The sequence below is a fragment of the Panthera uncia genome, chromosome X (assembly GCF_023721935.1).
Source record: "Panthera uncia isolate 11264 chromosome X, Puncia_PCG_1.0, whole genome shotgun sequence".
In the NCBI taxonomy this organism is placed as follows: domain Eukaryota; kingdom Metazoa; phylum Chordata; class Mammalia; order Carnivora; family Felidae; genus Panthera; species Panthera uncia.
This window is the reverse complement of record NC_064817.1, coordinates 57,929,137-57,943,752: the sequence shown is the minus strand read 5'-3', so window position 1 is coordinate 57,943,752 and position 14,616 is coordinate 57,929,137. Positions and strand designations below refer to the sequence as shown.

Below are 14,616 nucleotides of genomic sequence, written 5' to 3'. Positions count from 1 at the left end.
TCAGGAGACATACCTAGTAAGGTGTTGCTATGGCTGATGTCAAAGAGGTTAACTGTCTGTGTTCTCCTCTGGGATTTTGATGGTTTCCTGTCTCACATTTAGGTCTTTCATCCACTTTGAATTTATTTTTGTGTATGCTGTAACAAAGTGGACCATTTTCATTCTTCATGTTGCTGTCCAATTTTCCCAGCATCTTTGTTGAAGAGACTGTCCTTTTTCCATTGGATATTTCCTGTTTTGTCAAAGGTGGTTGACCTTACAGTTGCCGGTCCATTTCTGGGTTTTCTATTGTGTTCCATTGATCTGTGTGTCTGGTTTTGGGCCAGTAACATCCTGTTCTGATCACTGCTGTTTTGTAATATAACTTGACGTTCAGAATTTTGATGCCTCCAACATTGTTTTTCTTTTTCAAGGTTGCTTTGGCTATTTGGGATATTTTATGTTTCCATACAGATTTTAGGTTTCTTGTTTTAGCTCTGTGAAAAATGGTGCTGATATTTTGATAGGGACTAAATTAAATGTGTAGATTGCTTTGGGTAGTATAGACATTTTAATAGTATTTGTCCTTTCAGTCCTTGAGCATGGAATGTCTTTCCATTTGTTGGTGTCATCTTTAATTTCTTTCATCAGTGTTTTACAGTTTTCAGGGTATAGATCTTTTGCTTCTTTGGTTAGATTTATTCCTATGTATCCTATGGGTTTTGGTGCCATTGTAAATTGGATTGATATCCTTGATTTCTTTTCTCTGCTACTTCATTATTGGTGTGTAGAAATGCAACAGATTCCTGTACCTTGATTTTTTATCCTATGACTTGACTGAATTGGTGTATCAGTTTTAGCAATTTTTTGGTGGAGTCTTTTGTGTTTTCTGCAAGTATCATGTCATCTGAAAATAGTGAAAGTTTGACTTGTTCCTTGTCATGTTGGATGCACTTTATTTCCTTTTCTTGTCTGTTTGCTAAGACTAGGACTTCCAAGTATTATGTTAAATAACATTGGTGTTGACATCCCCATCTTGTTCCTGAATATAGAAGGGAAGCTCTCAGTTGTTCCCCATTGAAGATGACATTAGCTGTGGGGTTTTTGTGTATGGCCTTTTTGATGTTGAGGTATGTTCCCTCTATCCCTCCTTTGTTGAGGGTTTTTATCAAGAATGAATGCTGTACTTTGTCAAATGTTTTTTCTATAGCTGTTGAGAGGATCATATGGTTCTTATCATTTATTTTATTAATGTGGTGTATTAAATTGACTGATTTGGGAATACTGAGCCATGCTTGCACCCAGGAATAAATCCCACATGATTATGGTGATTCTTTTAATGTGCCAGTGAATTCAATTTGCTAGTATTTTGTTGAGGATTTTGGCATCCATGTTCATCAGGGATATTGGCCTATAGTTCTCTTTTTTAGTTGAGACTTTGGTTTTAGAATCAGTATAATTCTGGCCTCATAGAATGAATTTGGAAGTTTTCCTTCTATTTCTACTTTTTGGAATAGTTTACGAAGAATAAGTATGAACTCTTGTTTAAAGGTTTGGTAGATTTCCCCTGTGAAACCATCTGACCATGGACTTTAGTCTGTTGGGGTATTTTGATTACTGATACAATTTCTTTGCTGGTTATTAGTCTGTGCAAGTTTTCTGCTTGTTCCTGTTTCAGTTTTGATAGTTTATATGTTTCTAGGAACTTACCCATTTCTTCCAGACTGCCCAATTTGTTGCCATAAAATTTTTCATAATATTATCTTATAATTGTATTTCTGTGGTGTTGGTTGTGATTTCTTCTCCCTCACTTGTGATTTTATTCACTTGGGTCCTTTCATTTTCCTTTTTCATACATCTGGCTTGGGGGGGGGGCGGTTATCAATTTTATTTTTTTCAAAGAACTATCTCCTGGTTTCATTGATCTGATCTGCTGGTTTTTTGTTTCTATATTATTTATTTCTGCTCTAATCACTATTATTTCCCTTCTTCTGCTGGCTTTATGCTTCATTTGTTGTTCTTTTTCTACCTCCTTTAGACACTGTAAGATAGGGTTAAGATTTTTCTTGTTTCTTTGGGCACCTGGGTGGCTCATTCAGTTGGACATCAGACCCGACTACAGCTCCAGTCATGATCTCATGGTTCATGAGTTTGAGCCCAACATCAGGCTCTGTGCTGACAGCTTGGAGCCTGGAGCCTGCTTCAGAATCTGTGTCTCCCTCTCTCTCTGCCCCTCCCCTGCTCACACTGTGTCTCTGTCTGTCTGTCTCTCCCTCTCTCAAAAATAAACAAACATTAAAAAAGATTTTTCTTGTTTCTTGATGTGGACCTGTATTGCTATATACTCCCTCTTATGACTGCTTTTGCTGCATCACAAAGATTTTGGACTGCCGTGTTTCCATGTATATTTTTTATTTCTTCTTTTATTTCCTGGTTGAACCATTCATTGTTTAGTAGCATGTTGTTTTGCCTCCATGTATTTGTGGTTTTTGCAAATTTTTTCTTGTGGTTGACTTCAGCTTTTGTAATGTTGTGGTCAGAAAATACCCATAGTATGATGTGAATCCTTTTGTACTTGTTGAGGACTGATTTGTAACCTAGTATCTAATCTGTTCTGGAAAATGTCCCATGTGTACGTGAAATGACTGTGTATTCTGCTGCTTTAGGTTAAAATGTTTTGAATATATGTTAAGTCCACCTGGTCCAGTGTGTCATTCAAAGCCATTTTTTCCTTGTTGATTTTCTGCTTAGATGATCTGTCCATTGTTGTAAGTGGGGTGTTAAAGTCCCCTACTGTTATTTTATTATTATCCATGAGTTAGTTTGTGTTTGTTATTGTTTTATGTGTTTGGTTGCCTCTAAGTTGGGGGCATAAATATTTACAATTGTTAGATCTTCTTGTTGGATAGACACCTTTACTATCTTCATCTTCTTACTATCTTCATCTCTTCTTACAGTCTTTGGTTAAAAAAATCTAGTTTGTCTGATACAATTATTGCTACTCCAGCTTTCGTTTTTTAAATTTTTTTAATGTTTATTTTTAAGAGAGAGAGAGTACGAGCAGGGGAGGGACAGAGAGAGAGCGAGACAAAAAATCCAAATCAGGGTCCATGTTCTGAGCTCTCAGCACAGACCCCAATGCAGGGCTTAAACTCACAAACTGTGAGATCATGACCTCAGCTGAAGTCTGACACTTAACCAGCTGAGCCACCCAGGAGCCCCTGGCTTTGTTTTGACATCCATTTGCATGATAAATGTTTTTCCATTCCCCTCACTTTCAGTCTGCAGATTTTAGTTCTAAATGATTCTCTTGCAGGCAGCATATAGAGGGGGCTTGGTTTTTTTTATCCCTTCTAATACCCTGTGTCTTTTGATCGGAGCATTTAGTCCATTTTTATTCAAAGTAATTATTGATTTGAATTCATTGATAGATATGAATTATTGATATTAACTTTTTGTTGTTTCTGGAGATTTTTTCTTTTATAGCCTTTGCCACTTTGGGTCTTTCTTTCCCACTCAAGGAGTCTCCTTTAATATTTCTTCCAGGGCTGGTTTAGTGGTCACACACTCCCTTAGTATTTGTTTGGGAAACTCTTTATCTCTCCTTCTTTTCTGAATGATAGCGTTGCTGGATAGGGTATTCTTGATTGCCTATTTTTCTCATTCAGCATGTTGAATATATCATGCCACTCCCTCTTTGCTTGCAGTTTCTGTGGAGAGATCTGCTGCTAACCTTATTTGTCTTCCCTTGTAAGTTAAGGACTTCTTTTTTCTTGCTGCTTTTAGGATTTTTTCCTTATATTTTGGAAGTTTAAGTACAGTATGTATTGTGGTTTGCCTGCTTTTGTTGATTTTGATGGAGTTCTCTGTGCCTCCTGGATTTGGAAGTCTGTTCTCCAGACTAGGGAAGTTTTCAGCTATAATTTCCTCAAATAAGTCTTCTGCCTCCTTTTCTCTCTTCTTCTTCTGGGACTCCTATGATGTGAATGTTATTACATTTCAAGGAGTCACCGAGTTCCATAAGTCTACTTTTATGATCCAAGATTTTTCTTTCCCTCTTTTGATCAGGTTCCTTATTTTCCATAATTCTATCTTCTGTATCATGTATTCATTCCAATGCTTCTTCCATCTTTGTGGTGATTGCATCAAGTCAGTTTCAAATCTTGATTATTATATTTTTCATTTTGGCCTGATTGGTTTTAAGCTCTTTTATCTCTGCCCTAAGGAACTCCCTGGTGTCTTCTGTGTTGTCTGCTGGCTCCTTGTCCCTAGAGAGGCAATACCACCTCTCTCAGATGGCTCCAAGAAAGGGGAGTATCTCAAGAGATCTTCAGATCATGCCATTTGCCCCCAGGTTACCTGCCTGCCTTCTTTACAAGAGCACTGCCACATCCTCAGAGCTCTATACCAGCCACACCAAGGACCTCTAAAACTTCAGTCTTTGAGCCCCACTGGTTGAAAAACCTCACCAAAGTCAGCCCCTCTCATTTTCCCAGTCAGTGCCTTTGAGGAAGTATTTTCCTTGTGTGATCCCCTGTGCACTCCTCTCTCGACTCCACTCCACAGCACTTGAAACTCATTTCTCCAACAAACCACATCTCCACACCTCCTACCTTCTACGGTGTGGGCTTCTCTCTCCCTCTGGTTGTACATTTTGTTTTGTCAATCCTCAGATAAATTTCTTAGATATTCAGAATGATTTGATAGTTATCTAGCTATGTTTGAGGGACAAGGCAAGCCTATTGTCCTCCTACTACACTGCCATCTTAACTCCTTTTTTACATTATTTTTACTTTTGAACCATGGTAATGTTTTTATATACTTAAAGTATTGAAACTCAACAAGGATTGGGAAATATAGGAAGTAATTACAAGCAGAAAAAAGTGAAACTAACTGCATAACAAATTCATAACATAAATATGCAAAGGAAAAACAATCCAAATAACTGTTGGACACATCATTTTGATTATTTAACCTCAGTGGAACATAAGACAAAAATAACTCAAAATTTGAACCTAATAATAAGTGTTATTGATATTGGTATAGGAGTAGCCATTTTGAAACTATTTTGTGTATATTTTAAGACTGAGCTTGTGAGTAAATATATTGATGTTGTTAGGAAACAGTGGTCTTACTTGGGAGAAGAGTACAAATAGGGAATGGGAGAAAAGGAGCACCCTTGTAATGTTATACTGGAGCAGAATTATCAGCATGAATTCAAGATGATGATAAAATTCCTAACTGTTCAGTGAAAAGGCCTAGAAAATAGGGGTGCCAGAGTGGTGCAGTTGTTTGAACATATGACTCTTGATTTCAGCTCAGGTCATGATCCCAAGGTCATGGGATTGAACGCCACATCAGGTTCTACGTGTATGTAATCCATGGGGAGTTTTGTACCAGTGAAGTGGTCCACATATACCAAGGTTGAGAACTACATTCTTCATAATCCTAGGGAATTAAATAGCTGAACAAAACAGTTCTTTTTTAAACTGCCTAGCTAGCAATAAAAGAGCCTTAAATTAAACACTCAGATGTGGGAACAAATTTTAGTTATTTTGCTTAAGGGTGTATTTGTAAAGGTCCTATAACCAGGAGTACCAGTAAAAGTGACAAAATTCCTTTTGTCTCCCAGCATGTTTAACAGTAGCTGTCAAGAGACTAATTGTAGATAAGAGTTTGGAATCTATACCAAATCTGTGCAATGTTAAGTTTAATATCCATTGTTCACAAAAATAGCTACTGGAAGAAGTAAGCTTTTCTTGGAGAAATCTTTTTTATTTTAAAGTACACACAAGTATTTCAAGATACTGTTTTTAAGTCCCTGTAATAAATAACAGTGCTTTTGATTAAATATTTACCAATTATAATTGCCTTTAAATTTTTTCACCTTCCTTTTCTTCCCTTCAAAATGAAAAATGGAACATTAGAATTTTATTTTGTTTTTTATTATCTGTATTTTTTAATATGAAATTGTCAAATTGGTTTAGAATTTTATTTCTTTTGAGTGAAGTGATTTACAATACATAGGATTTCATAGCTTTTTGTTTGTTTTCTGGGCTAATAGCTTAACAGTGAAGAAAGCATTCGTACCTCATTTTTTCTACTTGTACTATGGATGAGGAATTGGGAGAGGTATTTTAACGAATACTAATCCTTAAAAATCCTTAGTTAGAAAGTACTGTGTATTTTCAGTTATTATGCTAGTTATATGACCTTTTTCTATGTTTCTCTTGCTTTTGGTTTTTAGGGTAAGATAGCTGAACGTGGTACCCACCATGGTTTGCTTGCTAACCCTGGCAGTATCTATTCAGAAATGTGGCACACACAGAGCAGTCGTGTACAGAACCATGATAACCCCAAATGGGATGCAAAGGAAGAAAATACGTCCAAAGAGGAGGAAAGGAAGAAACTACAAGAAGAAATTGTCAACAGTGTAAAAGGCTGTGGAAACTGTTCCTGCTAAGGTGCATGAGACATTTTTTTGACACATTTGCACTGAAGCAGAATTGTTTTGTTAAAAAAAATCCTACATTCCCATTTTCTATAATTGTTCGTTTAGATAAGATTTATTTGAAAAGGAATTTGAGTTTTACATCTTTCACAGTCTGTTTAATGTGACATCTATATTTATTCCAAGATTATTTCCTTGTTACTGCCTTAGTTGTACCCAAAACATAGTTTTTGTTACTATTTGACTTTACCCCATTTCCATTTTTGCGGCCTAATAGCCATTTGATACCCATAACCAGATGAATTATATTGGCTTCCAAATTTTTGTAGTTTTTTAAATCTCCTTTATGCTGATAATTTAGATGGAAATTATCCATTTCTTAAACAACAAAAGAGGGTAGTTTCTCTGCCTCCCTCCCCACTGAAATACTACAATTATAGAAAGGGTGTTTTTAAAAGTATTTGCCACTGTATCTTTTGGAAGAAAAACCTTCCTTAATTCTCATGTATGTATGTAGAATGTTCTTCATCATTAACTGGCATTCCTAGTCATGGGAATTTTATTTTTTCATCCAAATGAGGCATTGATTTTGTTTTGAACCAAAATTTATGCCATTCTCTTTAAATACTTAAAACTCTGATGTAATTTGACAGTTGTCATCCTGGGAATATCTAAAAAGCTTAGGAAGTTAATTCCCTTTTTTATTTCTATCTTAACTATAGTGCTTTTGCTGTCTAAAGTTATACAAACAAACTAAATGGAATGTATGCATGCACATATGTGTGTGTGTGTGTGTGCACATGCTCACACATGTAGATAAAGCAACAACCACTTAAAAATTATTAATGACCTTTAGGTAAGTAGGAGAAGATTTATGTATATGTACTCTAGGTGATCAGGACTTGAATCTGTGTTGACAGTTCAGAATTTATTACAAGATTTTTCCCTTCCTTTTTCAGTAATGTAATAAGTTCCTTTAAGTGTGACATAACAAGGAAGAACCCAAACAAAATAATCAAGTTTTACCTGCTAGAAGTAATGAATAAAATGTTGGTAAATATTCACTTAGAAGCTCCTCTGTTTTCCAATTTGAATAGCTTCTTTTATTTTTGAAGAAGCTATTATCTGTTCATATGATTAGAGGTGTCTCTAGACCATTGGATCATGTGGTCATTAACCAGTATTTTCAGCTAATGAAAACTTGAATTACCTGAAAAACACAGTTATTGTAAGGGCCATTAAATAAATCTTAAATATTTTTCTCTTAACTTCATCATATTAAGATGGTTCTATACAGTGAAATAATAGACAAAATGAAAGAAAACCTTCCTAGGATGATTCACTAAGAAACATCAAGAAAAGGGGCATTTATTATAGCATAATAATTTTACATTACAATATTGTATATTCATAATTTTACATTACAATACATATTCACATAAGACGTTATAAAGTATAAATTTTTAAATCAGTGTTGAAACTATTTTTTAATGGATTGAAATGAATAATCTACAGTTTTAGAATATGGGCTCTGAAAATGGAGTAAGATGATAGGGTTTTATTATATTCCTTTTTTTTAAAGGTTATATATTTTCTTCCTAAGGGAATCCCAGCTTACAACAATTAAGTTGAAACTAGGGAAATTTGGGAATCATAGAAAGGGAATCATAGAAATCATTTGAGCCAAATGCCTTCCTGAAGGTTTTTAACATAGAAATATCTTGGTGAGCAGATAAGCTGATTTGGAAATTATTGAACAGTTCATGTCTAAGGGTCAGCTGTGAGAACCAGAAAGAGGCCTTGGCATTTGGACAAACTCAAAGTATGCATTTACGTTTCCTCTACAGGGATCTGCATCTATAATACACCTTAAGATAAATATTTTGCCTTTTCCCTTTAGCTGTTGACAATGATTGGTTGGCACAGATGGTTAGTTTAAAAATAAGTTTTGCTTTAAGGGCAAGATATTTAAAGATTTATGATTACTTGGTTCTGGCTCACTTTGTCCATATTGCCATCTTGCTCTCATTCTTCCTAATTGCTGGATGTGTCCATGAGTGGCAACTTTTGCCAATATATATTCATAATTTATATATACCTTGTAGCTTTATCATAGGATATTCTGTCTTGGATTAGTAGTTGAAAGGTTTGAAATATATTTGCATTGGCAGTTTTCTTATATAAAGTCCTTTCTCCCCCTGCTTTGAGTATATAGATTTCGAATATAAACTATACTAAATGACAATATTAAGTCAAATAAACAGGTTAAAACTGATTAGTAAGACAAAACTACTCAGAAAGAGAGACTCTTTATCACAGTTTTATTGTTATAACAATTTGTGCAGATAATTATTACTAAATAAACTATGTGTTTGTGACTAGAAATGGGTGGCCCAGTGAAGCATCTCTTTTCTGTGGTGCATAGGGAGAACTGATATTTTGTCATTCACATATTCGAAATAAGTATGGATAATTAATAGACACTCTTGGGAGTATGGCCTTAGAGCCTTATGCAGAAGGTGAAAACTTGGACTTGTCTCAGAGAGAAAGTAATTGCAGAATTCATAATATGGGTAAAATGGTATTAAATTGTAGTGCTTTCACTTAGCATTAAACTGTCATATTTTTGATGACCAATCAGTGAAAGGCAACTTTCCGTTGCCCCAAGTTTTTCAGTTCTAATGGTTAGAAAGGAAACCTTTGGGGTGAAGAAATTTCTTGACTGTAAAGCATGCATTAAGGTAACATTTTGATTAAAGTTGGAAATGAAGTGCTTGTTTTAATTAAAAACAAGCAGGAACAGTTTTGGTTTAAAAAAAGCAGTGGATTATTTTATTATTTCCTGTTCTCACACAGCTACAGAAGAATTTTTTTTCACTAATTACTTTCTATTCCATTTCACCTTCATAAAATTATAGGATTTTAGAGTTGGAAGGAATGTAGAGGTCTTTAATACAATTTCCTTTTTCTACAAATGAGGAAACTGAATTTCAAGTGAAGTCACTCAGCTTGCTAGAGGCCAAGTTGGAATGAAAATCCTGGCTCTTGACACCTCTCCATTTCTCTTTTTGCTGGACCACATTTCTACTCAGAAGTTAAGTTTAAAACTATATTGAAGGGTGAGATTTCCAGAATGGTGAAGTAAGGAGCTCAGTAGACCCTCTCTCCAGAAAAACAATTTAACTATTTGGAATTATTTTTGAAAAAACAATCATTTAAAGTTTCCAGAAAATGTCCAAAGGGCATATAGCAATTAGAAAAATACTGATTCAAGAAAACCTATTAAATATCAGTAGGAACAGCAAGAGTGTGTGGCATTTGGAGAATTACCTGCATATCCTCTACCATACCAGGTCTATGTTACAGAAGCTCTACCTTGGGTGCTCTATTCTCGGCAGCTACGGTGAAGATCTTGGGAGGAGGTAGGGATCCTCCCCCCAGCTCCCACTCTGGGGCTGTGGTTTCAACCTGGCATGAGTAGCTGCCTGTATTTCTTATCCCCTCAACCCTGTGTAGCAGAAATTTATTCCACACAGGCACAGCCAAAAGGACTGGTGATCCCTTCCACCACCAAGCCTCCATTCTTTGAGTGGAAGCACTATTCTGTGTGCAGGCTGAGAATACTAAGGCCCTGATTTTTTCCACCCTAGCTTACTCAAAGTTTGGGTGTTCCACTCAAGGAGGAAAAAAACCCAGAAAACCAGGGACTTCCACCATGCCCCAGTGCCCACTCATAAAGTGGTGGTTTTACTCTAGGCCCCTTACCCCCAGCTTCAGTTCAGTGGTGCATAGCTTCTTTCTAAGTGGAAGGTATACATTGAGGACAAAGAATTCCACCACTCTGCCTGAGGGAATTGGCTTCATTTGAAACGGCATGGAGAACTCTGTCCCTAAGGACATTGTCAAAAACGAGATTTTGGTGGAGAGCAATTAGGAGGAGCTGGTGCAAGCAAAGCAGCAGAGCAGCCAGAATTTTAATAAAGGGAAACCAAGAGGAAACCAAAAAGAGCCTTCCTGGGAGCACAGTCAACTCAAGATTGAAAAGGCTGTATGCATGTGCTGGGCTACACCTACTCAGGACAATTAGAGCAGAACATGGGGCAGACTTAAAAGCATTTCTTAATACATGCAGACCCATCACACAGAGTAAAAGCTTTGCTGGCACAGGGAACTTGACCAGACACTGAACAATAAATTGCTCTGATCTAGAAGTGACTATTAGGAACACAAAAATTGCTCTGATCTAGAGGTGACTATTAGGAACACAGCCTTAAAAGTAAAATACACATCCTTGGCAATCTGGAAGACTATGTATTTGTGTAAAACTGTGCTCTCCAGAACAGAGCAGGAACCTCCCAGCTACTAGTCCCTGGTTGAATGTGGATCAAAAGAAAACCCTCTGACATATAGCAGCCTCCAACCACATGCATGTCCAAGAGTAAAAATCTTGCCAGCAAGTGCATTATGCCCACCCAGACACAACCCTTAGGTAGCTAGACTAAAAGAAATAACATCAGTCTGCACACTGTGGAGCAAATAAACAACCAAGCAAATACCAATCCCCCAGAGGAGGAGGATCATTATCCAGGTTGTTATAAGATACTATTGTAAAATGTCTACTTTATAACAAAAAACTATAATAAATGCAAAGAAACAGGAAAGCATCACCCATACACAAGAAAAGCAGGCAATAAATAATACCTTAAGGGGTACAGATGGTGGATGTTGCACACAAAGCCTTATCAGTAAAGAAATAGACATTATTTTAAAAGAACCAAATAGAAATTCTGGAGTTGAGAAGTAAAGTAACTGAAAAGAAATTTATTAGAGGAGCTCAATAGTATGTCTGAGCTGGCTGAAAAAAGAATCTGCAAACTTGGATCAATAAGAGATTATGTAATCTGAAGAACAGAGATTAAAAATAATGAAAAATATTTTCGAGAAATGTAGGACACCATTAAGAATACCAACATATTCATAATGTAAGCAGAGGAGAGGAAAGGAGAAAAAACATTCAAAGAGATGGATGGAAACATCTAAATTTGATGAAAAACATTACACGCCAAAAAAGATCAACAAACACCAATTAGGATGTTCAAAGCTAAAGATAAGGAGAAAATTGTAAAAGCAGTAAGAGAAAAATGACTCCTTACATGCAAGGAAACCACAGTATGATTAACAGGTAAAGTTTCATAAGGAACACTGAAAGCCAGAAGACAGAAGGATTTACATATTCAAATTTCTGAAATTTAAAAACTATCATCCAAAACTATCATTCAAAAGTCAAGTGAAATAAAGATGTTATAAATATTTATTTATTTATTTATTTAATTTTTCAATATATGAAATTTATTGTCAAATTGGTTTCCATACAACACCCAGTGCTCATCCCAAAAAGGTGCCCTCCTCAATACCCATCACCCACCCTCCCCTCCCTCCCACCCCCCATCAACCCTCAGTTTGTTCTCAGTTTTTAAGAGTCTCTTATGCTTTGGCTCTCTTCCACTCTAACCTCTAAGATGTTATAAATTAAAAAAAAAAATCATTGCTGGTAAATATGTATTACCCAAAAATACAAAGGAAATTCAGGCAAAAAGCAGGTGACACCAGACAGTAATCCAAATACACACACACACACACACACACCACCACCACCATCACCACCAATAAAGTCACTCATTGTAGATATTAATAAAAGACGGTATAATTGCATGTTTTTTTCTTTCTTTTAGGAGAATTTACTTTTTTCCCCACTGGAAAATAATGTTTATTGAGATCCCACCAGCTGTACAATCTGCTCCTGACATTAAGCTCCTTCTTCCTTTGCAGTTCAGTCTTTCTTAAGTGGTCCTATAAATGCTTTCTTCTCCACAGTCTGGAATTAGCCATGGCCAAACTTGGTGATGGTAACAATGAACTTAAGATCAGTCTTCTCCAGGGCCCACCATTTGGTCTGCACCAGCAAGGACTTGCATAAAGCACTTGCTTCTTGGTTCCCACCACACAGCATGACAAAGTCTCTGGTCACTTCACCATATAGTGGACAAAGCTACTCAGAGGGTTGATGCTCTTGTCAGAGAGATCATAATCAGTGGAAGCATTGTTCTTAATCATTTTGCCATCCTTGATGAGGTAGCCCTGGCCAATCTTGTAGATCTTTTTGTTGATCTCAGTGTGGTGATGATGGTAGCCTTTCTACCTAGCCCGTGCCACAGAGTAGGCCACTCAGGCAAGATGCCATGCCCAATACAGCCAACCTTGTGCAGCCCCTGGTGGGTCTTGCAGGGTAGCTTCTTGATGTGCCAGCAGCTGGTGACCTCTTTTGTAACCTTTCCCTTGGTGATACCAATGACATCTATTATATCATCCTATCCAAAAACTTGGTTCACAGGCAGCTGCTGCTCAGCTTCTCAGCTACCGTACCTCCCTTCACCTGGATCTCCATGAGGTGGACCTTCTTCTGGCATAGAGGCAATCTGGCATGTGGTGATGACACAGATGAGCTGGTGGTACTTCATGCTGTTGAAGTCCTGCTCTAGCTGCTTCTTGCCATCATCATCCTGCCACTTCTTGCAGTTTTTAGTGAAGGCCTTAGAATTATGCCAGTTTTTATAGAAGTGCCTTCTGCACACCTAATGGATGTGCTCAGCAAAGATGGTCTTAAAAGTGTGGAGGCATTGAGAGGTTTCCTCATAGACCATGATGCCCACAACCACCATGGGTGGTGTCTCCACAATGGTCACAGCCTTCATAACTTCCTTGTTCACCTTGGATCATGGCCTGTTGACATCCCGCACAATGTGAGTCTGGCCAGCCTTGTAGCCCAGTAAGGCTGTGAGGGGGACAGGCTTGGAAGAGCCATCCTTGGGAAAATTCTTCACCTTCCCATAGTGCCAGCTACTGCATTTCTAGGACACAAAACCCAGGGACCCATGCTTTGGGAGTGGAGAATTTCCTGTGAGACATTCTGCCACCTAATGCTGCCGGTAGAGCAAGAGAATTTTAGAACTTCACTTAAGTTGACTTAGAAAACAACCACATGAATCAATGTGTATTCTTTTGTTGGGGGTGGAAACAAAGCTCTCTGGGAATAATGAAAATAATTCTTTGAAATGAAACCATATGATACCTAGAATCCCCAAGAACAAATGAAGAGAGCCAGAAATAGTATATAAGATGATTAACATAAACTATGAATATAAACCTTCCCTCTTAGATGTTTTGAAAGATATAAGATCATATAAACTAATAGTTTTAACTATGTATTGTTGAGTTTGACATATATAAAAATGTATATGCATATAAATGTAATGTATAAATGTAATAGGTATAACAATAATAGTACAAAAGGTGGGATGGAAAGGAGCTATATAGGAGTAAAGGTTATATATTTCACTGGAACTAATCAGTGTAAATATGAAGTAAATTTTGATAAGCCTTAGAAAAACCACTAAGAAAGTAGCTTTAATATACTTAAAACATTGTAGAAATCAAAATGTTACACTGGAACATATCCACTTAATATAAAAGAAGACAATAAAGTAGGAATAGAAAAAAAGACCTGAGTCATATAGAAAAAATTAAAGTGGAAGATGTAACAATATTAGATATGGATTAAATAATCAAGTCAAAAGGCAGAGATTGTCAGATTGAATAAAAAATCAAGCTCCAACTTGATCCAATGGTTATCCTGTCTATAGGAAAAGAACTTCATATTCAAAGATACAAATCAGATGAAAATAAAGGATGGGAAATATACATATCATGCAAGCACCAACCATAAGAGAGTTGAAGTGTCTATATTAATATCAGACAAAATAACTTTAAAACAAATGCTACTAAAGATAAAAAGGTACATTTCATAAAGATTAGAAAGTCAATCTGTCAGGAAGATATAACAATTTTAAACACATATGCACCAAGAACCTATCAAAATAGGTGAAACAAAAACTGACAGAATTGAAGGGAGAAATAAGACAATTCAACAATAATATTGGAAGATTTCAAGGCCCCAGTTTCAATGATAGAATAAGCAGAAGATCAAGGAAATAGAAAACAAACAGAACACATATTCTCCCCAGCACATGGAACATTCTTAAGGATAGACCATATGCTAGGCCAAAAAAACAAGCTTCAATAAATTTTAAGATTGAAATCATACAAAAGATATTCTCTGGCTACAATAA

General features: G+C 36.4%; 1 protein-coding gene and 1 pseudogene across 1 annotated transcript in view; one reads left to right on the top strand and one right to left on the bottom strand.

The window, feature by feature from the left end:
- The window catches only part of ABCB7 (ATP binding cassette subfamily B member 7), a 149,635-nt gene extending 140,820 nt beyond the window's left edge, over positions 1 to 8,815 (top strand). The window contains exon 16 of the mRNA XM_049644676.1: positions 6,227 to 8,815. Coding sequence (XP_049500633.1) covers positions 6,227 to 6,442 — 216 coding nt within the window. The 3' untranslated portion in view covers positions 6,443 to 8,815. The remainder of the gene's footprint in view (positions 1 to 6,226) is intronic.
- Positions 8,816 to 12,085: 3,270 nt separating this feature from the next.
- LOC125932202 (60S ribosomal protein L3-like) lies at positions 12,086 to 13,396 on the bottom strand (annotated as a pseudogene).
- Between the last annotated feature and the right edge of the window lie 1,220 nt (positions 13,397 to 14,616).